Source organism: Sapajus apella, unplaced genomic scaffold (genome assembly GCF_009761245.1).
Source record: "Sapajus apella isolate SASKATOON/1434 unplaced genomic scaffold, GSC_monkey_1.0 scaffold25, whole genome shotgun sequence".
Classification (NCBI taxonomy): domain Eukaryota; kingdom Metazoa; phylum Chordata; class Mammalia; order Primates; family Cebidae; genus Sapajus; species Sapajus apella.
This window is the reverse complement of record NW_022436965.1, coordinates 20,190,977-20,217,003: the sequence shown is the minus strand read 5'-3', so window position 1 is coordinate 20,217,003 and position 26,027 is coordinate 20,190,977. Positions and strand designations below refer to the sequence as shown.

The window sequence follows — 26,027 nt, the reverse complement described above, 5'->3', positions numbered from 1 at the left end:
GCTGTGTCATTTGTACAAAGTTAATACCGCAGTTAAAAGCACCTATCTAGATCCTTTTCAAGATAAGGCAATGAAGTCTGCTTTAAAATAGTTTTCATGTCTCACATATACTAGCAGCCCCTTGGTAGACTGATTTCAGAATTAAATGCGTACAGAACATCTTTTCAAGTAACCTGGTAATGATATCACTAGCAGTTTTAAGCAAATATTCAAGAGGATCTACCTTTAGAAACAAAGGCAGATTTAAGGTAAAAAATGCAGGAATCACATCTATCTTTGTTCCTGTCCCATTGAAATAATTAAAAAGAGGCTCAGTTTATGAAAAAGGCCTTAGATGAATCCAATTCCTATTGACATCTTTACTTGGATAGGAAAAACAAATTAATACAAAAACTATAAACAGGGATGAAATTATTTAAAAAAAAAGTTTTCATTTTATTTTGGAAATAAAAGAGAATGCAAATACAAATGGGCTACTTCTATATTTAGCCCACTATGAACTTTTCATCTTGGAATTAATAGCCCTTCATACTGAAGATTTAAAGACAAGCAAACCCACCTTAAGCTTTCTTAGGTCTCTTCATTTATCAGGCTTCAAAACTTGCCTTATTTTGTAACTAAATGAGCTTCTCTGGGAAGCATATGAATAATGCAAAAATATACTTCTAAACAAATGCTACACAAATACATAATTGTCACAATGGGAACCAAAAACATTCATACAATGATTTTTTTTTAAATAACTTAAAATTAGAAATGACACGTACACCTTAAAAGACAGAACACTAAACCAGAGCAAATATTGCCAGTGATAGAAACACCAATGTCCACGAGTAACACAGAAATAAGAACTGAATAGAGGCAGATGCTGTTAGAACACATTTCCATCCATCGTGACTTGTAACATTTTGTGGCCTCTGTGAAGCCCTGGTCCCACCAGGCCAAACATCTGGCTAAGTAGATACAGACATGTGACCTACAAAACATCAAACTCACTTGCTAATAAAGTATACAATGCCCTGTGCTGCTTGATTGCTCTTGACTGCTTGGTTTTTAAAATCAAGTTCACTTCTGAATCAAAAAAAAGTCATCCTTAAATTAGCTGTCATAAATAATCCATGAAATAAACTTTTCTGGTCCTATGAATAGTTATCATGTTACTCCAGGAACACAAGGTATTAGTCCAAGTGGCTGCTTTGAAGTCATGAAATGCACATTCATAAATATATGTCTACATTTTTAAAAATCAAATACATCCAGGCAGCTGCTGTGCAGAGTTCTTGGTATAAGAAGAAGCCCTTCAGCAGTGTATTACGAAGTGGTTACTTGAGAACTTGATTCTGGATCTTCCGGCTTTCTGTATTTCTTCATAATACTGACTGTACCATTGGCCAGGAAAACCACAGCAATCAGTGCAAAATAACCAGCATAAATCAAGAACTAGAAGGGGGAAAAACAGTTTATGGAATTATCAATTACAAGATGGTTACTCTATAATAAAGTATATTCAGAATTTGTCCATAAAGCCTCAAAAAACATTGCATACTTACACCATGTGCTAGACCCTGAAGACACAAAGCAGCAGCACTGCATGGTGGTACTAAATAAGGCCTGACTGCCTGAGTGTGAATCCTGACTTCATCCCTTACAAGCTTTGTGAACTTGATTGAGATACTTCATCTCTGAGCCCTGATTTGTTCACTTACAAAATGGAATTCATAATATTTCTCACTTTACAGGGTTGTTGGGAGGAGTCAGTGAGATCATAAATGCTTATTAGCACAATGCTAATGCTGTTAGTACTACTTTTATTGTTGCTGTTATTGTGATAATTCAGTCCTGGTCTCTACCTTCAAGCTGATAAGTAGGTACAAACAGGCCAAGTTCTGAAGATCAAAAACTTCTCTATTCTTCCCCAGAAGAGGGCAGTAGAGGGTCAATTATATTCCATTATAGGATTACTTTTTATAAGAACTCTTCTCTTGTCAATTTTTTCTTGTAACTTTAAGTTCTGGGATACATGTGCAGAACGTGCAGATCTGTTACATAGGTATACGTGTGCCATAGTGGTTTGCTGCACCTATCAACCCATCATCTAGGTCATCTAGGTTGTAAGCCCCGCCCACATGCATTAGGTATTTATCCTAATGCTTTCCCTCCCCTTGACCCCCACCTCCCAACAGGACCCAGTACGTGTTGTTCCCCTGCTGTGTCCATGTGTTCTGCGGTGTTTGGTTTTCTGTTCCTGTTAGTTTGCTGAGATGATGCCCTAAGCCAAATTTTAATGTGACTATATGGTTTATTAACATCATCTTCTTAAAATAACATACTAAATACTCATAAACTGGTTCAAAAGTACAATAAGACTATAGCCTTAAATCACGGAGCAGTTTCTTTCAACATTGGCTACACTTCTGCAGGAAGCCATTAATCAAGCATGGCAGTTAGGGTTTCGGCACCACCCATAAAATCCTATTATTCTACATGTTTAAATCCACCATTTCTATAAGAATCTGCTGACAAATTTCCACTTCAAATGACAGCCATGTTTCCCTCAACTGTAATAGTCCTGGGAACTCTCCCTTATACAGGGAGGATGGCAGGCACTTAAGTTTCTCTCCTACTTTCCATCCTGAAATAAGTTTGGGGTCAGATGTTGGTTTAACTCCTAGCTCTGGAACACTATTACTAATGGTACTGGACAAGTCAGTTAACATCTCTCAGACTCATCTTCTTCACGTCTAAGACAGCAACCCTGCAAATCTTATATAAAGCACTTGACACATAGAAGGCACTGAATGCACACTGTCTATTATTACTACTTCTCTCTTATATCTCGTTAGTAAAAACAAAGATAATTATGGCTAACACATTGGGAAGAAATCAGTTGGGTTGGAATGGGGGTGGGGGTAAGCACTTCTTGATTCATTCAGTTGCCCATTTTGCCAAAGTACAGAACAGGATGTACCTAAAACTCACAATGCATGAAGGAATACACAATTCCTGAATGTAAAAAAGTATTCACATTGTTTTTGGGTGTTGGTGCAAGTTTCTCAATAGGTCATATATTACAAATCATAATGCTGTTCAACAGCAAGGCATTACCTTGGTATTTGGGTGAAGGGTGCTTTAAATAAAGAAGTAAGGAGACCTAAAGAGTTGTGAGATGAAGCAGGGAATCTCAAACATGGGATACAGTATTCCAAGCATAGATTTAAGTATAGAGAGAAATAATGGATGAGGAAGCAGAAGGTCTTGGCAGGTAAGAAATCAATATTACCTCTCAGCTGAAATAGCACCACTGGGCTGATGAGTTACACTCAGGAATGTTCTAAGACCTCATAAAAAAGATGACAATCCCAACACCATCCAGGGAGAAAAGAACTAAGGATGCAGGAGAGGTGTTGAATGAAGGAGAGTACACTTTTACTTTACATCTGTTCCCTATTGTTTGAATTTGTTTTCATTAAGCATACATCTACTTCTGTTACCCTGATCAAGTCACACATACTACCTTCAATGCCAAAAGAGAGCTCTTACCTGAGTGGTAATTTCTAATCCAAGGCCACTGGCATCTACCACAATTAGAGTGAGCAGCGTCTGCAGTGCCAGGGCAATGAAGGTATTTACGCCAAATACTAGGGCATAGCGTTCCATGCTGAGGTTTGCAGCAATTTGAAAACTTAAAAAAATAAAAGAAGGGTGAATAGATAAGAATTACTTCCTGAGTACTTAAAATTTTTATTCTAAATAAAAGTAAAAATTTTTACTTTAAATGCGAAGAGTCCTTCTTTCTACTGTCAATTGCCTTTCCAACCAAATGAAAACATTTTGCTACTAAATGATATAAATCTCATGCAAACATCTGAAAACAGTAGGAACATACAAACAAGGGAACAAACAAATCTTGCCTAAATGCCTCAGGAGAAAAACTGATAATACACATATAATACACAATGCTTCCTCCCATTTGCCTCATTTAACTAGAAACTTTAATATTTTGGTTTGTAAAGAAACCAAAAAATATATCCTGTTACAATTTTTCCTAAGGCTTCTATGAGCCAAAATACATACGTTGCTATCGTGATGAGTAACATGTAGATGATTCTGAAGACAACATAGGATGCATAGCACACCCAAATGTTACCCACAGTGTCCATGATATACACTGCAGCAGCAATCAGGAGAGAAAAGAGAGATAACATCATTTCTCCCCAAGTTGACCAGGATATTTTTATGTAACCAACAGCAAACACAGCAACAGCACCTACAAAACAAACAAAAATCCAGTTATTTTGCTAAACAAACACTATTGCAATAAATTAAAAACTCAGCTTAGATAATTAAATTTTAAAATCTGCAAACTTATAAATAGGATAGCTCAAGATTATGGGACATTTTGAAACACACACAGAGATTTCTGAACTTGATGGAATCAATAAAATGGGGCCACTGAGATGAGAGACCAAATTAGGAGAGGTGGCAATGAGATGAAAATGCAGGACAAAGACACAGGGACATTGCTAAGGAAAAAAATACTGCAGCTGAAGCAGAGACAAGAGTCAAAAAGAACCACGGCTTCTAGTTTGCCAACATGGCAGGATGAGTCATCTCTCTTTCAAACCAAGGAGCAGTCTAGAACATGGCAAAAGGGCTTCTCTGTTTTGGTGAAACAGTGATGATGATAAGGATAGCTATAATCTATAAAGTGTTTTCTGAGTGCCAAGACAGTTAATAAGTGTTTACAGAAATCATATAAAACCATGCAACAACCTCAGGAGGTAGGTCAACAAATTAGAAATGAACAATAGAATGAGATGGTCAAATACACAGGCTCTGAAGCCAGCCTGCCTGAGTTCAAATCTTGACTTTACTACTTACATGCTATATGACCTACAGCAAGTTATTAACCTACTTGTCCCAAGTTTTCATTGCAAAATGGGGATAAATTCCACCTATCTCAGGAATTTTGTGAGGACTGAGTTAATGTATATAACGTCCTTAGCACCTAGCACATATTAACATTCAATAAATATTAGATATTATTATTATAAACTACTGTATATTGCTATTCAAAATTTCACATCAAGTGACAAAACTACCAAGTAAATACAGAGATAATGGAAACTTGGATAAACAATTTTGAAAATTATTATACTAGGTTTCTCCAAAGCTTATTAAAAAATTCCAGTTTCTTAGTTATAGTCCTGCTCTGCTTGAGTACTTCTAAGTTGTCCTCCTAAATTGTAAAATCAGAGCTCAAAATAAGCAAATCATTTTTTGAGACTATTTCAAATTTGGAAGGGGTAAGTAATCTGATTATGGCTGGCTTAGCTACCAGAGGAATCCCTTCCCCACCACCCTCTATCATCCTGTATTGCTTACCCAGTAAGGTTGAGACGGCCTCTACACCGCCATTATAGATAGCAGCATAGCGGGAAGGCATCACTTTCTCCCACAGGCCCTGTGTGTAGTTCACAACTTGAAAATAGCCACAGGTAGACAGGGCCCACCACACAGACCAACAGAGTAGAGGGCGAGAGGAGTAGCATATCAGGAAATCATTCCACAGTACTTTCAACACAAGGAGACGGTCTGGCTTGGGTTCCTACATAGCAAAAGGAAACAATGCTCAAACTCCAACTAAGGCAATTATACAGAAATCAATTTACTAGAAAAATATGTTCTCATAGGATTTTTGCTTTAAATGTACTATACCATCAACACAGCTGTATGTAATCAACCCAGCAAAAGATGCACTGTTTACAAAATGAACATGATGAAAAGAGATTGCCGGCTTCAGCCAATGGGTGTCTATAATCCACATCTCCCATACACTGGCAAACAACAATAATAATAACAAGCAGCAGACTGGCAACCCTATAAATCACTATTCAGTTAGGCTGCCTATCCTTATAATATAGCTTTCTGTAATGTTTAATTTAAAAAAATAAGTATATGCCAGGGACAGTGGTTCACATTTGTAATCTCCACACTTCAGGAGACTGAGGCAGAAGAACTGCTTGAGCCTAGAAGTTCAAGATCAAGCTGGGCAACAAAGTAAGATCCTGTCTCCACACACACACAAAATGTCAATTAGCTGGGTGCAGTGGTATACACATGTAGTCCCTGCTACTCAGGAGACTGAGGTGGGAGAATCACTTGAGCCTAGAAGATCAAGGCTGCAGTAAGCTGTGATCATGCCACTGCATTCCAACCTGGATGACACAGTGAGACTCTGTCTCAAAAAAAAACCCAAAACCCATATATATATACATATGTTTATATATTTAATATATATTTTATAAAATTTATTTTATAAATATATGTATATAAAATATATATTATATATTTATATATAAATGATATGTATCATTTTTATAAAATTAGTACCGATATTTTCTCCTCTTATATACAGTAACAGTGAACATCAACATTAGGTAAATAAAAGCCATTTTCTCCCTCAAAGGCTAGAAAACCTCACTGGACTGAGAATCAAGTTTCGTCATTGTTCTATCTTCTCATACCGCCCCAAAGCAACCCCAGTGCGGTGGTTCCTTCTTTGTGCTGTTTACCCCAGAGGGGGATATCCTTCAAGTACCAGTACTACAGCCCCCTTCCAAAACTCATGGAGGAATACTGAAGTTAACCAAGATAACTCAGAGAATTACTGACACTTGAAAATTCTACTTGATGAATTTGCATATGATAATCACCTCGAAGTACAAAATACTGCTGTTATGAGACTGATTTCTTGGCATTGTTTATGAGCAAACCTTGTGAATTTAAACAAATCACAAGACAATTGTTAATCATATCTAATGTATATAAATTTGCTGAGAGTAAGTGAATGGTACCAAGCATATTTTCTGAAGTCTTTATTAAAGATCCACCAATTTTATTGAACTACATCAGAATTTTACCATTTAGTTTCAGTTGCTTAATCAATAAAACTTGGGAAGCATCTGTGATACCTAAAACTTTCAGGGATGCTGGATGGATTATAAGAAAGTATATTCTTGGAAGAATGGAACTATTAAAAGAATTCACAAGTTTCTATTCAAAATCTTAACTAATAAGAAGCCCTTAGTTTCCTCCTCTAAAAAATGGAAATAACAATAATACCTATCCACACAAGATTATACAGAGTTAAACTAGATAATGCATGTATTTATTATAGAGGTGCTCAGTTAATGTTATTTTCATTGCATAGCCTAAAAAGTCATGGCATACATAAAATAATGCCCAGTATAAACAGCATTGAGAATTTTCGATTACATAATAATGAATTCTGCCACACAGAAGTTAAGAACTGCTCAATCTGTTATCTGGCCATGCCAAAAAAAAAGGTGGCAGGTCCTCTTTATAAAATCAGCATTTCTTGCTATAATCTGCTGGCTTCCTTCTATGCTGTTTTCTAGGCTTCATATGTTAAGCTTATATGAATCGCACTTTCTAAAGAAGCATTTGACATGTTATCTTTTATGTTTCTTGTTAAATTACATCTACAAAGGTTTATTTCCAGTATATCAAAACTCCCAGCTGCTCATAGCTGAGCATGCATGCTCTAATTTAATAAGTGGCTTTCATTGTGTTCCATGGAGCTTTAAGAGTTTCAAGTGAGATAAAGAACAGGATCAAGTTCATAAAATTATCAGAGCTGCATTCCTGTTTCAACCAGAAAGACTCAATTTTTATTTCTTTATCACAATGGGCGTCTAGTTTCAGATTTCATTTGAATATAAGACTTTGATGCTGTTCTGTAATTTTTAATAACTTGAACAATTATTTCCCTCTATCGAGGAATGGAAGTCTCTACTGTAGTGGTTTTTGGAGTCAACTCTATCTGAATTAATTTTTTTTTTTGAGACAGAGTCTTTGTCTGTTGCCCAGGCTGGAGTGCAGTAGTAGCACCATCTCAGCTCACTGTAACCTCTATCTCCCGGGTTCAAGCAATTCTCCTGCCTCAGCCTCCCCAGTAGTTGGGATTACAGGCATAGGCCACCACACCCAGCTAATTTTTGTATTTTTTTTAAGTAGATATGTTTCACTATGTTGGCCAGGCTGGTCTCAAACTCCTGACCTCAAGTGATCTGCCCGCCTCAACCTCCCAAAGTGCTGAGATTACAGGTGCTTTGCCTGAGTTGGAAATTTTTAAAGTGCAGCTTCCTATGTGCCTTTGCACAAGTCACTTAACTAAATTTAGTTTCCTCTTCTGTAAAATGGGCAAATATCTACATCACAGAGTTTTAATAAGAATCAAATAATATACTAACTCTAAGGTTCTTAGCACAGTATCTGACATTCAAGTCAAAATAAATGGGAGGTGTGATGATAATGATGATGACTGACGATGATGATGACGAACATGATTGGGGTAATTAATTCAAAGAGAAAAGGAAAGATCATTTACAACCTCACACATACATGACATAAAGGTGCAAAGCTGTTCTGGATTATTCCTATCTAATGATAATGATAATAGTAATAACAGCAATTACCATTTATTGAATACCTACTGTGTAAACTCATTTGAAAGCTTTAAATACTCAAAATAACCCTATAAGGTAGATATGTAGATAAGGAAACTAAATCTCACAGAATTAACTTGCTCACGTATTATAACTAGGGTTTGGACTTCATTTTCTTCATAACTCACTACACCCTACTGCTAGAAATGACCTGTCAGCCAAGTACATAATGAATCCAGCTCTGCTTGTGAAAGAAAGTCACCAGCTTTGGTGGTTATTCTTTCTGCAAGGTTAGCACCCTTTGTCCCAATGCAATAGGCTGTCTTTGAAAAGAACTGACAAATACTCTAAGGCAATTTGTAAAGTGGGCTATCACTTAGACTCCTCCTACTTCATTTTCTTTTTCTATAAAAATCAAGATAAAACCACCTACTTACCAACTCTTCAATAATTACCACAATTATAATTTATGGTTTAATTACAGGTTTTGTCAACTTAAAATGGCTCTGCCATCCCTAATATCCATATTCTGAATTTCCTTTACCCTTTCCAAAGAAAAACAGCAGCATTTTAGGGCTAGTCAGTGCAGACACCAAGTAGCACTGCCCACGTGCTATGATATCAGCAGTAAGCCTAGGATATCAGGGAACTGACTTGAATCCTAATTTTGAAAACTGTGTAACTGACATGACTCTGACATTGTTACCCTAGTTAAAAGACTTCATGAAGAAAGGTTTAGAGAGAACTGGATCTCGTATACACTTTAAAATTATGTTCAGGAGTATATATGGCAATTCTGCATACGTCGCTAATCTCTGATCATAATCCTTATCTCTAAAACAGTCTTGATGAAATCTAATCTATTTTAATTTTTAAATGCTCTGATATTACAACCTGTGATTAGAATTGTTTCTAACTCTAAAATTCTATAATTCTTCAGTATATAAAATACTGACACTGCGTATCTATAAACAATTATTTCAATTTGATCTAGGAGAGAGTTTTTTTTAACTACAGGTCACCACTCATTAGTTGGTAATAAAATTGATTTAGAAGACAGTTAACTGAATTTTAAAAAATAAAAGAATGTATCAGAAAATATTGTGTTGTAAAACTTTTCTGTTATATATAAAATGTATACATATCTATGTATGTACAGATTTTCTATGTAAAATGTGTTTTCTTACTGTGTTTCTTATCTATATTCAAAAAAGTTTATAACTGTCTATAAAAATTTTTAGAACTATGGTCAATAGGTTAAAATCTAAAATATATATTTATACACACATTATATGTATATATGTTAATTTTAGCTAAAGCCGCTGTAACACATTCAAAATAGATTTAAAAAGGGTCTTTTTTGCCACGTCATGAAATCTATGAAGTGATTATACCTCCTTCCCTCCCCCATCAACCCTCTGTTATTCTCCAACATCATCTAACAAACTATGAAGAAATCAGCATTTCATTGCCACTAAATCCTTGGTCATTCTGACAAAAACTGCTCATAGGTGCCCTGATAATCAAGGTGAGTTTCATGATGAGAGTCGCCCAGGCTCTAGAAGTTTACCCAGTCTCTTTGAGATGATAACCTAAATTTCAAGTAGTAATTTGAGAGCTGAAGAATGGGGATAGAGAAAAGAGTAATTTTCAATGAGGACATTAGATGCCACATTGGAACAATTTAATTTACTCTCAATAGAGAATGAAAGACTTTATTCACAATGGTTCTTTATTATCAGCCAGCCTACAAAAATTATGGAGCTCAGTCTGACTGAGGCCACCTACAAAGCTGGAATGTTAATAGGCTTATTTCCAAACATGTCCCAGGAAAACTAAGACTACAGTGTGGCTGGAATTAACTTTATTCCTCACAGCTTATAACCTGATAGAAACAAAAATCTTGTATATTTATTAGAAAAAAAAAGGGTGGGTATCTAGGGGAAAGAATTCATCTTCCTGGCTAGACAGAACAGATGGATAAATTATTATAATGCCATACCTCTATCTTCCAAGAGGCAGCTTCATAACATACTTTTAGTATTTATTCCATCATCACCTCAAACTGTCCCCTTGTGATCTCTTCATCTGTAGTGTTCATTACTACCTCACTTCAGCAAATTGTCATTTGAAAAATAAATAACAGATATCCCTTCTAGCATGGAAGAGGAAAATAATTTCCTACCCTTAAATAGTTTGAGCTTCACGGCTGGGCAGTGGCTCACGCCTGTAATCCCAGCACTTTGGGAGGCTGAGGTGGGTGGATTGCTTGAGGTCAGGAGTTCGAGACCAGCCTGGCCAATATGGTATAACCCCATCTCTACTAAAACACAAAAATTGGCCGGGCTTAGTGGCAGGTACCTGTAATCCCAGCTACCAGGGAGTTTAAGCAGGAGAATCGCTTAAACCCCAGAGGCAGAGGCTGCAGTGAACTGGGATTGTGCCACTGCACTCCAGCCTGGTGAAAGAGCAAGACTCCATCTCAAAAAAATAAATAAATAAAATAAACTTTGGGTTTCAATTTAGAAATTAGAAGTAGATATTAACCATTTATTAAGAGCCTTTCATCTACTCATTTAGCAAACATTTTCTGAGTGCCTAATTTATATACCAAACACCCAAAAGATGAAGACACAGCCCTTGCAATCCAAGACATCTTTGACATGAACAATATAATGCTGTATCAGTCTGACTTTGGAGGTCATGCACTCCAGGGGAAAATAAATTTGTTGTCCCTAATATAAATAAACCATAGCTTGATGAATGAATGAATGAATGAATAAAGCAATGAACCAACTCAGGATAAAACATGAATCCAAATGAATACAAGATCTACCAAGAGGGAGTTTGCTGATTTTTTCACCATTGGTCCAGTCCCCAAAGTAGCAATTACAACATATTTAAGGCTGAGCTTACCGGTTCCTCCATGGGAGGCTCCTCCATATTTAGAGGGATTTTTGACTCAATATCCTCCCATCCAGGAAGGTGGTTGGAAGCTGTGGTGTCGGTAACAATGCCACCATTTTGTACCTTGATGCCATTCACTCTCTGGCAGGTAGAAGCGATGTGGTGAAAGAAGAGGCTCTTCTGTGGCATAGGTAAAAACCAGGCCACAGCAAAAGCCACTGAAACACAGGTAAGAGAGATGACATTCAGGCTGAACAGGGACCAGCCTGCCACTGAGACAAGGATTTGCCCCAGGACAGAGCCCACTGTAAAGCCCACCAAAGTGGCACTTCGACAGTAACTTGTGACTTTCTGGTACATGCCCAGGTCTACTACACTGTAGATGTAAGAGTAATAGGCAATTTCAGTGGCTGTGGCAATGCCATAAAAAAATTCTAGGAATTGAATGGCCAACAGTCCCTGGGCATAGAGCAGCATAAACCATGTAACAATAAGGCTAAGCCCCTGCAGTAGGACAACAGGTTTATAACGGAGGTAGTCTGTGGCAAGGAACACAGGAAACAGCAGCACCAGGTAAGAGTAAGTCCATACTGGATAAATTTCATTGAAGACCTGGTAGAAAGAGAACAAAACCCCATTAGTGATCAAAGGACCTGGAATAGTCATAAGAATTTATTCTTGCAAAACAACTTACAAATACCTCAAAGGTCTCATCCTTATGAATCAAAGAAACCTTAACAACAATAGTTCAGATAATTGTTTGAAAATATCTTTTTTCTTTCTTTTTTTTGAGATGGAGTCTTGCTCTGAACCCAGGCTGGAATACAGTGGTGTGATCTTGGCTCACTGCAATCTCCACTTCCCTGGTTCCACTATTCTCCTGCCTCAGCATCCCAAGTAGCTGAGATTACAGGTACCCACCATCATGCCTGGCTAATTTTTGTATTTTTAGTAGAGATGAGGTTTCACCATGTTGGCCAGGCTGGTCTCAAACTCCTGAGCTCAAATGATCCACTCGCCTCGGCCTCCCAAAGTGCTGGGATTATAGGCATGTGAGCCATCTTACCTAGCCTCAAACTCTCTTGATACTTGTATCGTCAGTTTCCCCAATTAACTCATAAAACCGGCTCTTCACCATGGGGGCATCTCCTAAGAAGCTTTTAAAAATTTGTTAGCCAATTGGGCATGGTGGCTCATCCCTGTAATCCCAGCACTTTGGGAGGCCAAGGCGGGCGGATCACCTGAGGTCAGGAGTTCGAGACCAGCCTGACAAACATGGAGAAACTCCGTCTCCACTAAAACTACAAAATTAGCCAGGCATGGTGGCACATGCCTATAATCCCAGCTACTTGGGAGGCTGAGGCATGAGAATCACTTGAAGCCAGGAAGCAGAGGTTGCAGTGAGCTGAGATTGCGCCATTGCACTCTAGCCTGGTAACAAGAGCAAAATTCCATCTCAAAAAAAAAATTGTTAGCCAACTTGGTGGCACGTGCCTATAGTTGCTACTCTGGAGGCTGAAGTGGGAGAATTGCTTGAGCCCATGAGTTTGAGGATCACACCACTACACTCCAGCCTGTATGGCAAGCAAAACTCTGTCCCTTAAAAAAACAAAAACAAACAAAAAAAGATGCCAAGATGCCCAGCCATAGATATTTTTTAAAAACTTCCCAGTAGATTTTTAAATGAGCCAGAGTTGAGAACAACTACCTTACAGGCTTTTTAAGGATAGACCCTACATTCACCTGTATAACCTGTCTAAAAGCCAGCATACTGTTTGGAAGATACTAGTTTCAATAAATGCTTTGAGAATGGAATCACTATCAATTCTTACTTTTAGATACAGGATAGGGGGCCTTTACCCTACTATGTCAATAAGCTTCTCTGATTTTAAGTTTTGTTTCTTTTGCAGCAGAAGAACAAATAAAGATGGTCAATCTGTCCTATAGTCTTGACAGAATTAACTCTCTAGATGGCAGGATTTTAGGCAACTTTTATGTCCTTCTTTTTGCTTGTTTGTAAATAGAAAAAAAATAGAAGTGTTTGCTGTTTTCATTTTAGTGCATATTTTAAAATTTGGATAGAGTAGGAAATAATCTTTGAATTAAACTTTAAACCCCAACAGGAATTTCAGTTCCATCACTTGCTGTGTGATTATGGACAAGATTCTTTAGTTCCCCTTAGCCTTAATCTTCATTATCAGTAAAGGAGGGTTGTTTGTTGCAAAAATTAAATGAGAGACAATATGGAAGTATTTGCTCCACCTGATTTATTCACAAAGTCTGAAGACTAGAGGACAAGCTGACAAGGACATCTGAGGCAGTATGGATTTACTAAATTAATTGAACAATCATCTCCATTCTTCCAATAACAATCACTGTAGGAGATTTTTCCTTCCTTTTATCAGTGGCCTTAACTTTTAAGTGCTTTTTGGAAAGTATTTTTGGTAAAAGGCTGAATACTTTGTGATGGAGCAACCTAATCCTAGACTTTCATATTCTGAGACCAATAGTAACTTTCTTTTTACATCTCCTGTATATCTTAGTTCACTCAAGTCTAATATGAGCTAACTGTTCCAAGGTTTTAGAGGCACAATAAACAATTGTTGCAAAATCTCTTGCCAATGCAGAGCACAGCTATAAAAGTAAAACATAATCCCCATTTTCTGAAATACATTCCAGACTTGATTTCTGACTATGTAGCAAAAGTGATGTTTAATGGCCTCACCTTCATGAAGTTGGTCTAATTTGTGTTGGTAAACAGTTAGCAAGCTCTGCTTGATCAAGAAATTTTGTTGCACCTGACTATGGGCCTAAAAGAATCATCAAGAACTGTCAAAACGATTCTTATTCAAAACTGGAAATTTTAGCAAATGAAGAACAAAGTGGCCTTGGCCACATTAGGTAACTCTAAGTAGAAAAACAAAACAGGCAAGGGTAATCTTGAGATTTCACAGTTGTGTTCTAATTAACAATTTGCCATTCCTTTGTGGCCTATACTTTTACAGATACTCTGTCAGTTTTTTGTTTTGCTTTTGTTTTTTTGAGACAGAATTTCACTCTTGTCACCCAGGCTGGAGTGCAATGGTGCAATCTCAGCTCACTGCAACCTCCACCTCCTGGGTTCAAGTGATTCTCTGGCCGCAGCCTCCTGAGTAACTGGAATTACAGGCATGCGCACCACACCTGGGTAATTTTTTGTAATTTTAGTAGAGACAAGGTTTCACTATGTTGGCCAGGCTAGTCTCAAACTCCTGACCTTGTGATCCACCCGCCTCGGCCTCCCAAAGTGCTGGGATTACAAGCGTGAGCCACCACGCCCAGCCTGTCAGTTTTCTAAAGTTTGAAACTACCTCCTCTGCTTGACTAAACATCGCCTTCCCATTTTCCCCAACATAGCACCATGAAGCTACTAGCCATCAAACCTTTTCTTTAAAAATGTTCTCTACTGCTCCCTTCAATAGCTCATCTTCTTTTGTTTTGGGATTTTGGATGACCTCTTCACTCCAATAATATTGTCTGTGTTTAGACATGTTACATAACTTTTAACAACAGTTGTCCCAAAATGATTAACTGCTAAGTTTTCATTGTCTAAGTTTCATCCTTTAAATTATCAATTTAAAGTATCTTTACTCAGGAGTCTAATTCTACAAATACAAAACTACAATTTAGATAGTGAAGATGGACAGTAACACTGCCAGCCTTGCAGTAACAACTAAAAACAAAAAGAAAGGCAAGTAGGGGAGAGTGGAAAGACGAGATAGGTTCTCTTTAATTTATTCTAAATAAGAAACCTGCATTTTCTCCTTTAAGAGACATCCACGCAGGATGAATGCCCCTCTCACGCTATTATCAGCATCATAACAAACCTCTACTGCTGTGCTACACAACATGCTAAGCACTTTATCTAAATTCTATTTAATCCAAACCACAAACCTAAGGTAAATGCTTCTATCATCTACTTTACAAACAAGGAAAGTTGGCCTTAAAGAAAGGCGGGTGTTGAACAATGAGAACACATGGACACAGGGAGGGGAGCACTACACACTTGGGTCTGTTGGGGGAATATAGGGGAGGGACAGTGGGGGGTGGGGAGCTGGGGAGAGATAGCATTCCAGATATAGGTGATGGGGAGGAAGGCAGCAAATCACATTGCCACATGTGTACCTATGCAGCAATCTTGCATGTTCTTCACATGTACCCCAAAACCTAAAATGCAATAAAATAAATTTAAAAAAAAAAAAAGGAAGAAAGGTTAGGTGAATTGTCCAAAGTTATCACAGTTAGGATTGGCAAAGTAAGGATCTGAATTCATGTGTGCTGAATCCACCACACTAAAATGCCTGGTTTCTTCAATCAGAAAACAGCTATTAATCATCTACTACCTTTCAAGGTTAATTCTAATACCTGGAGTAGCTTTTCCAATCTGCACTGAGGTGCTTTTACAGGGCATCCATGAAGAGATAAAGGCCAGAGTCTCCACTACTTAACTAATGGGTCTCCAAAGGAGATCCTTTTCTCTTTCCATGTTTCCAATGGCAGTAGAAAATGCTTCCTTGATATTTTGGAATCTTGAAGGGAAATATCCTACAGGCAAAAGTGTACCAATTGCAGACCCTTATTAATTGTCCATACTCCAGCTTGTCACTTCAGGTAACATCTGCCATGTGAGCAAAGGGATTGATTATAACCAAGGTGCCTTCATAACTCCTTGGATCAGTGCTTGTTCATGCTTTCTTGAGATACAAAGTCAAGGGAAAACAGATGTTCATTTTTAAGTTCTAATTTAGACTTTAAATTAGAATCAAGTTTCAGTTAAACAACTAATGGGCACTTATTTGCACAACATTGTTTTCAACCAGCATAGAGGTAACAAAAAGAATAAGATGAGGCTGGGCACTGTGGCTAACACCTGTAATCCTAGCACTTTGGGAGGCCGAGGCGAGCAGATCACTTAAGGCCAGGGGTTCAAGACGAGCCTGGCCCACATGGCAAAATGCCATCTGTACCAAAAATATAAAAAAGTAGCTGGGTGTGGTGGCACAAGCCTGTAATCCCAGCTACTCAGGAAACTGAGGCATGAGAATGGCTTGAACTTGGGAGGCAGAGGTTGCAGTGAACCAAGATAGCACCACTGCACTCCAGCCTGGGCAACAGAGCAAGCCTGACTCTAAACAAATTGAGATCTTCAGCTCTCCAGGGGTTCTGAACCTAGTGAGGAATAAATAATATACACAGTATTTATAATGGAAATGAAAATATAGGATTGTTTCTTCAAGAAGGACCTTAAAGGATGAGAAAGCTAAAGGCTAACAAAGATATCAACAGATATATATGGAAAGATTATTCCAAGAAGAGAGTAAGTCTTTGAGAACAGGTCAACAGATGACAGACTGTAGATATGCTGGACTTAAGACTATTAGATTAATATGAATGGAGCTTGGGTATGTGGAAGTGGTTAATAACATCTGACTTGTTCATCCAATTGGGATTGTGTTAAAGTTATAGATTAACTTCAGGAAAATGACATTTTTATGATGCTTTTTTTCTCATCCAAGGACATAGTATGTCTGACCATTTTTTCAGACCTTGTTTTATGGGTATGTAGAAGTGGTAAGGGGAAGAAGGGTTGTAATAGGAGATAAGGCTGTTCAAGGAGGTAAAAATCAAGTAAGGCTCGGAATATTAGGCAGAATACGTGGAATGTTTTAAAAAATCTAAGAGAGGTAGTAAATAGCTGTCAAACCACATGTTACAATGATGAAAAAATAAAAAATGTTTTTAGAGATAAAGATCTGTTTTATTGAAAGTCTGGTCTTCAACTATTAATATACAGTCAAATTTTAGCCACTTAAAACTTACAAACTGGTTTCTGTTTTAAAGTTAATGCTTTTCCTAAAATCTAAGAAAAAATCTTTTGAGAGTAGAGAGAAGAAATTCTTTTTCCCCCTCCTCTCCTTTTGTTTTAGGATTTATTCAAACCAACTTGGCCTTCTGCAGTCTTCTAGGGGCAACTACAAACTTGTCACTGAATATGACTTAACATTATCTTTGTTTAAAAATCATGTAATATTTTTTATTTAACTGTCCATTGCAAAAAGCAAGCACTCAGTAAGTAATGAATAAGTTGTTCTATTTATTTCAATTATTAGTTATACAAAAAACATAGTTTGTCACAAGGCAAGCAGAGGAGAATCAGCCGTGATTTGGTGGTTCTTAGAGAAGACATCCCTTCCTCAGACTACTAGATTTCTCTCCAAATCCCACCCTTCTCCTAATCTAATTTGCAATAACAGAGGTATGCTTATGTTTTTGTTACACAATCAGCGAATATTTACTGCACCTGGCATCTCTGCTTTATTTTTGTGCCCCTGAATATATTTCACTCACCCTGAAAAGCTTTCTGATAGGACAGAGCACATGATCTTGATAACACATCACACAGCAACCTTCTACCCAGGGCACATGACAAAACAGATCAGCTTTCAAATATCAACACTGGGAACATGTTTCTCTCCCTGTGTTTCACTATCAGGAAAGGTGCACGAACTGTGCAGATCACATGGCAGTTCACATGAAACTTTAGTTGTCAGCTGTTCACAGCAGTATCAATTCTGCCTCAGTGGCTATGCCTCAGATTCAGTGGTTGTTTTGGGTTTCCAGAATCAAGAATCATATTTTCTCATCAGTGCAGTAATTTCCTTGTAAAATCATTCTGTTCACAAAAGTTGGCCCTTTTGACTTTATTATTGTTTAAAATCAGTATTAAAATTCAAATAGGTAATGAGTAACTGTTAGAGTCCCTTATGTACTGATCCACAAGACTGAGAAACGGCTCAGCCACTCCACCCCACAATGGGCAGGTCAATAGGGTAATTTAAGGCTAAGCAAAAAGTCAGTGATACTTGCTAGAGGTGAACCAATGTCACACTCTCAAGTGAAACCCTCAATTCAGAAATCAATCCTAATTCTTAAATTTCCCCTCAAGTGCTCTTGAAAATGAAGGAGCACTGCAACAACAAACTGGACTATGAGTAATTGTATGTTGCCAGTGTGTAAATGACTGCGGTAGTGCCATCTCTTGTTCTGACCTGTTATGCAGGGTTACTGAGTTCCTACTCGAAGTGACTGACTACTAACTACAACGAGAAGAGTAAGGTTTAAATGGGAGGATTATTTTACAGCAACTGGGGCAAGGGGACAGGACGGAAGGAAAAGAAAGTGTAAGAAAGAAGAAACAGCTAACAAGTGCCCACTCAGCTGCCAGGGAAAAGAACATGAGACCTCAGCTTTCACCACTGTATTCAAGGAAGAAGGTATTGAATCTGCTTTATTTCGGTTTTGTGGAAGTACTTTGGGTTTAATTTCTTTTTCAGTTTATATATTGTCTTCTGCAAAAATCAACTGCTGGTTTTGACCATGCACTTATTTACTTCAGCACCTTTCTAATGTACACTATGCACTTTTGAAGTACTTTAAGTCCTCGTCTAGGGAAAATCAATCAGCAAGAAGCTCTTGATGATGTGCTACGTGCTCTCAATTACCCTGAACACAGAAGCCTTCAAATAAACCACCTTGTATCTGAGAAGCAAAACTAATATTTGTGAAGCAACAATTCACAATACAAGAAAAAATATAATTAAGAGCCAATTATACCATCTGCCTTTGTCCCTGGAGGTGGGGCTTAAGGGAGAGAGGGGCTGGATATCCTTGGACACAACCTCACCCAGTTAAAAATCAAGACAAATTAAGATGTTCTGTACTTCTGTCCTGTCCTTACTTGACTAAGCCCATCCATCTAGCCAAAGGTAAACAAAGCAACGGATGGGCAGGAAGAGGGTGAAACAAGTAGAGGGAAGATCCTTTCAGAAAAGCAGTGATTAACTACTTTGTCAATGAATATTTACTAAGCCATGTCCAAAGTACAGCTTACTGTCTTCACTTCTTTGTCAAAATATTGCCTCCTCGCCCCCAGCAGGAACTGCGGGACCAGTCTGGGCAGAGTCACGAAAAGCCACGTGACGGCAGACTGCCTGAGGCACAAGGCACGGGGCCTCTGGACCTGTTCTGAGCCCTTCGCAGAAGAGGAGCCCTACAAAGCCAAAGAAAACAGGAAACCATGAACACAACGAAGAGCACGAAGTCGACCTACAACTAGAAAAAAATCAGAAATCTCTGCCGAGAATGGCTCGAACGCTTTTCTCAGTCCTCTCTTCCTCTGCCGCCCAGTCGCCCGCCCGACCCGCGCCCTGCGCCCGCCGAGCGTACCTCCCTCTCGGTCAGGTTCTTGTCCGGCCCCAGGAGGTACGGGGTCAGGAAAGGCTCGGACGGCCTGAGACTGGCGAAGAAGCCGTAGGCGCAGAGCAGCGAGGTGGGCAAAAACCAGCACTCGCGAGGGACCCGAGCGGTGCGCAGGAGCACAGTGGCCGCCGCCGCTGCCGCGGCCCGCCGGGACACCGGGCCGGGCACATCCATCCGGGGCGCGAGGGGAGGGGACCCGGCCCGGTCCCTTCCTTCTCCTCCGCCAACTGGAGTGAGGGTCAGGCACTGCCCCAGCGCGGGCACTTGAAACCGCGAGTGACGCCTTCTAAGGCGTCACTTGTAAGGCCAAGCTGTTCTGGATTCGCCGCCACCTCCGGCTACAGGACCCTCACCCTTAACCTGCGGCAGACGCCTCTACGGTCGCCGCCTGACCGGGCTGCCTTAGGAAGACCCGTCCTAAGTCCCACCCTCCGTCACCGCCTCCAGTTTGGGAACCAATCACAGCGGACGCCGGGAATACCTGGCTTCCCTCCCATTGGTTGTGGGTCACATGACGTAAACGGGCGGCGGTCGCAGCACGCCAGGCCGCTGACGTCCCCGGGCTCTGACGCGGGGGACATGTGGGACTCCAGTCCGAAAGCGACGGCTTGTGGCGGAGCGCTAGTCAGGCGGCTAGCTAGCGTTGGTGTCACACTCGCGGTCGGCTCCATCACCTTCGGTGGTGCGGCTCATCCGTCGGGAATGAGCCCTGTGGGCCTAGTCCCCCACTGGAAGAAACGCGCTGTTGTTCCCAACCACCGTTTCTCATTCTTAATCACCGTCCCTCGAATGTCCATTCAGGTTCTGCTCCCGAGAGACAGTGACACCGGCCAGGCAAAGATTTCACCTTGGGGAGCGGGGAATGTTAAACCTTTCCCTCAGCAGCTTTCGTGTTTTAAATTGTAATCATCTGCCGTGGAAAGATGTCAGAGGCCCAGGATCTAAGCGAGAGAACGAAACAAAGAAAGTAGATAATATTATGAGAATAATGAACAAGCTGGTCACTGAACAGCGGAACCGCAATGGAGCCCCAATTAAAGGGTTTTGACTTTATTTCGTCAGTTTTTGCAAGCATGATACAGAGAAAACAACCAACTACGCTGCTGTTTATAGTTAAAAGGAAGGTGGACAATCCTTAGTCATTACAGCAATCGCAAAACATGATCGATTTCTTCATTTAAAAACAAAAAAGAGGTCTTGGCATAGTTTTCAAGGGCAAAGCATGACAAGAATCTCCAGTGCTTTCTTTCATCACCCTCGGTGTGCCTTCTTCTGCCTGACTCATAGCCTGGCTCTGTCCTAATCCTTCCACTGCAAAGATGCAGCATTTAAAGCAGTTATTCCTGTGCAGTATTTGTAGGGTGAAAGATCCTGCCAGAAGCTCATGGAAACATTTTGGAACTATCTTACTTTTTTCTGTATGTTATTATCCATCTAGCACAGTTTTCTTCCTGTGGTAGCAAATGACACTTTTTTCAAGCATCAGCAACAGTAATGAGTCTGCCAGATGGAGCAAGATACTAGTAAAGGGAAAGATTTGTTTCTAAGACTGCACAAATCAATGCACCCAAATTTGTGAGTTAATTAATCTGTGAAGAAATACAATTGGTAGTATTTACTTCTCTCAGTGAATCTCAAAGCGTGGTCCAGGAATGCCTGGGTGTCCTGGGACCCTTTCAGAGGTTCCACAAGTTCGAAACTATTTTCACAATTATGCTGACTTTATTTCCTTTTCCACTCCAGAGGCTATATAATGTGTGATGACATCATCACTCTATAGAATAAGAGAATATGTGCTTGTGTATTCTTGTGTTTTTAAGACTTTCCATGTTTAATTTATTACCATATGACAATTATCAATAGGTATAATCCACAAAACCCAACAGGTTTTTTGGGGCCTCAGTAACAAGGGTCCTAAGACCAAAATGTTTGAGGACTTCTTATTGACATTATTCAATCCCCTAAACGCCAACCTTTTTTTTTTTTTTTTTTTGAAATGAAGTCTCACGCTGTCGCCCAGGCTGGAGTGCAGTGGCACGATCTTGGCTCACTGCAACCTCTGCCTCCCAGGTTCAGGCAATTCTCCTGCCTCAGCCTCCTGAGTAGCTGGGATTAGAGGTGTGTGCCACCATGCCTAGCTAATTTTTTATCTTTAGTAGAGATGAGGTTTCACCACGTTGGTCAGGCTGGTCTCGAACTCCTGACCTCATGATCCACCCACCTCGGCCTCCCAAAGTGCTGAGATTACAGGCATGAGCCACCGCGCCCGGCCACGCCAATCTTTCTTATCAGGACTACAGAGCCAACACAGGTGGTTCTCTTGACAATTGCTCTTCATTTACATTCAGTGCTTTAGTAGAAGAGAAGAAAGAGAAATCAAGCCAGAGAGGCCTCAGAAAGAGAAGTCTACTTATTAAAAACAGCTTTCTTGGCCAGGCACAGTGGCTCACACCTGTAATCCCAGCACTTTGGGAGGCCAAGGCAGGCAGATCACTTGAGGTCAGGAGTCTCAGACCAGCCTGGCCAACATGGTGAAAACCCGTCTCTACTAAAAATGTAAAATTTAGCTGGGCAAGGTGGGATGTGCACCTGTAGTCCCAGCTACTCAGGAGGCAGAGGCAAGCGAATCACTTGAATCCAGGAGGCGGAGGTTGCAGTGAGCGGAGAGCAAGTCTAGTCTCAAAAAAGAAAACAACAACAACAAAAACAGCTTTCCATCCCTTCCCTGAGGCTTGGGGACCTAAACTATGTTAATCTGTAAATCACTGCTTCTGTAACTTTTTCTTGGTATAAATCACACAGGCACCTCGAATCTTCTTTGCAATGAGGTTGCAAATAAATAGTAATTGTCCTTGAATTGGGTAGATGTTTTCTTATTATTTTTGTCTAAGAGGCCATTTCAGTAGGCAGAATTCTAAGAATGCTCCCCAGTGACAGCTGCCTTTGTATAACCCCCACCCATAAAGTGTGAGGTGGAAACTATGAATTTGATGAGGCAATACTCCTGTGATTATGTTACATTTTGACAAATGTGAGATTTTCCAGGTGGGCCCAATCTAATCACAGGAACCTTTAAAAGCAGAGATCTGCCTCCCGCTAATGGCGGAAGAAGAAGTCAGAGAGATTTGAGGGATTTTGACGTGCTCCTGCTGGAGGGGCTACATGCCACGAAATGTGGGCATCTTGTAGCAACTGAGACTGGATCCTGGCTGATAGCCAGCAAGGAATTAGTGTATCACTCCCAGATTCGCAAGAAACTGAATTCTGCTAGAAACCTAAAAGAGGTTGAAAGTAGGATTCTTCCTCCTGAGAAGAGCCTCGCCGAGTCAGCATCTTAATTTTGGCCTGTGAAACCGTAGGCAGAGAACCCATTCAAGCCCACCTGGATCTACAGAACTGTGAGCTAAGCTAATGTGATAATATTTTAAAGCTGCTAAATTTTTGGTCATTTATTTGTTGTGCAGCAATAGGAATTTAACAGAAAGGTAAATCGATATTTTTTTTAATTGAGGCAATATTCACATAAATAAAATTAACCATTAATTATATATTAAGTGCACAACTCAGTGGCATTAGTACATTCATGATATTGTGAAACCGTCACTTCTGTTTAATTCCAAGACATTTTCACCACCCTGTAGGAAACTGGTACCCATTATGCAGTCACTCCTTTTAATGACTGTTTTTAGTCCTCCCCTTAGTCCCTGGCAAACAGTAATGTGCTTTTTGACTCTATGGATTTGTCTTTTCTGGAGGTTACCTATGATTTGTGACCTTTCATGTCTAGCTTCTTTCACTTAGTATAATGTTTTCAAGATTCATCCACATTGTAGCATGTATCAGTACTTCATTCCTTTTTATGGCTAAGTAATATGTGTATATACAATATTTTGTTTATCCATCAATTGATGGATATTTGGATTATTTTCACTTTTGTCTATTGTGAATAGTGCTGCTATGAACATTTCTACACAGGTGTGTATTTAAATATTTGTTTTTATTTCTTTGGGGTAGATACCTAGGAGTAGAATTTTTGTGTCATTTGGTAATTCTGTGTTTAACTATTTGAGAAACTGCCAAACTGTTTTCCACAGGCTGCATGATTTCACATTCTCATAAGCAACATAAAAAAATTCCAATTTCTCCACGTCCTTCCCAACACTCATTTTCCCTTTTACAGTAGCCATCCTGGTGGGTGTGAAGTGGTATCTCATTGTGGTTTTGATTTGTACTTCTCTAATGACTGATGTTGAGCATCTTTTTATGTATTTGTTGACCAATTGTATAACTTCTTTGGAGAAATGTCTATTTAAGTCCTTTGCCCCTCTTTGAGTTTTTTGTCTTTTTGTTGTTGAGTTAGAAGAGTTCTTTATAAATTCTAGATACTAAACTTTGTCAGATATGGTTTGCAAATATATTTTCTTCCATTCAGTAGGGGTAAATAGAATATTGAGGGACTTTTTATCTATTAATATAAAAAAGCATGGAGGGTGTGTTTTGCAAAAAGTAAGATTACACTGTATTATACAACTATGTTGTACACTCTTCTGGCTGTTAGTTTTCTCACTGAAGAATAACTCATGAAGAACATTCCAGGTGTTAAGGTATACCTCTAATTCTTTCTATACCTACATAATATCCTATTGCATGGGTGTGCTGCTTTTCAGCACCTGCTTGTGGCCATTCATTATGTTTCTAGTTTTTGGCCACTGCCAACAATGCTGCAGTTAACATTTTTGTACAATATATGTTTATGTATTTTTAATTTCAATTTAAAAGGATTTATTCACAGGAATAGGATTTCTGGGCTAAAGAGTATATGTGCTTTTAATTTTAATAGATATTGCTCAGTTGTTTTACATTAGTAACTTACATTTTTACTAGCAATATATGAAAACATTCTTTTTGTACCGCATCCTTGATTACGGTTATAATCAGGCTTTCAAGTTTTGTTTATCTAATGGGTATAAATCAGTGGCTCTCAATCTGTAATGATTTTGTCCCACAGTGGACATTTGGCAATGTTTGGAGACATTTTTGATTGTCATGATGGTGGGGGTGGGTACTACTAGCTCCTATGGGCAGAGCCAGGGATTCTGTTAAATATTCTGCAATCCTCAAGTCATCCCCCACAACAAAGAGTAGTAGTCCATCCCAGAATGCCACTAGTGAGGAAGATAAGAAACCATGGTATAAAGATACCTCATTGTGGCCAGGTGTGGTGGCTCACGCCTGTAATCTCAACACTGGGAGGCTGAGGAGGGCGGATCACGAGGTCAAGAGATCGAGACCATTCTGACCAAAATAGTGAAACCCCATCTTTACTAAAAATGCAAAAATTAGCTGGGCGTGGTGGCCCATGCCTGTAGTCCCAACTACTCGGGAGGCTGAGGCAGGAGAATCACTTGAACCCCAGAGGCAAAGGTTACGGTGAACCGAGGTCATACCACTGCACTCCAGTCTGGTGACAGAGCAAGACTGTCTCAAAAAAGCAAAAAACAAAAACAAAAAAGATACCTCACTGTATCTTCAGTTTGAAAATCTTTTCCATATGTTTGTCAGTTACTTGGATTTACTCTTCTGCAAATAGCCTGTTTATATTCTTTGCCCATGTTTTCTTTTGGTGGCTTATCCTTTTTATTAATTCATTTTTAAAAAGCTTTTTATATTTTTTAATCATTTTTATTTGAAAACACTTATTTTTCAAATATACTTTTTATTGACTTTTGTAATATCTTTACTAGATGGTAAAATCTTATTTTAGACTGTAAAACAAGATCTGAAAAAATTGTCAGACATACTATGTCCTTGGATAAGAAAAAAAGCATCATAAAAATGTCCTTTTCCTGAAGTTAATTTGTAACTTTAACACAATTCCAATTGGATGAACAAGTCAGACATTTTTAACCTATGGAATAGTAAAGGCTAGAAAGGAACATTCATCCATACCTATTTTGTGACATAGAATTTTAGAGCAAAAAGAAGCATTAACATGCATTATTTTTCAGAGGAGGACACTAAGTTACGGAGAAGTTAAGGGACATATGATATGCTAAAATTGGAAATATTCTTGGCCCAATTTAAACTTTGTTCTAGAAATGTTGGAATTCAATAAAAATAATTATAATCATAAACTATTAATTTTGGAAAAAAACATCGAAGTTGAGACAAAGAAATGTAAATCAGTTTACCAGGATAACCTATAGAATTAGGCACAAATTCTAAATAGTCTTTGGTCATGCAAACTTGCAGTTCAATACTATTCCTCCACACCATGTAACGTCTTAAGCGCTTTCCTAGTTAATGTCTCTTTACTTCCAATATACTGGTACCACAGAGCAGTTCTGGAAA

At 39.0% G+C, this 26,027-nt stretch overlaps 2 protein-coding genes across 2 annotated transcripts; one reads left to right on the top strand and one right to left on the bottom strand.

The window, feature by feature from the left end:
• Positions 1-421: 421 nt before the first annotated feature.
• SLC19A2 (solute carrier family 19 member 2) lies at positions 422-20,103 on the bottom strand. Its single transcript, XM_032291442.1, has 6 exons — positions 19,644-20,103; positions 11,388-11,990; positions 5,386-5,608; positions 4,075-4,267; positions 3,541-3,682; positions 422-1,440 (listed from the first exon to the last, which is right to left on the bottom strand). Exons 1-6 carry the CDS (start codon positions 19,848-19,850, stop codon positions 1,312-1,314), a joined length of 1,497 nt encoding a protein of 498 aa, XP_032147333.1. The 5' UTR covers positions 19,851-20,103; the 3' UTR covers positions 422-1,311.
• Positions 19,560-21,677, top strand: LOC116559959. Its single transcript, XM_032291120.1, is given in 2 exon segments — positions 19,560-20,494; positions 20,496-21,677. Coding segments are annotated over 2 exon segments (1,164 nt in total). The 3' UTR covers positions 20,725-21,677.
• Positions 21,678-26,027: the final 4,350 nt, after the last annotated feature.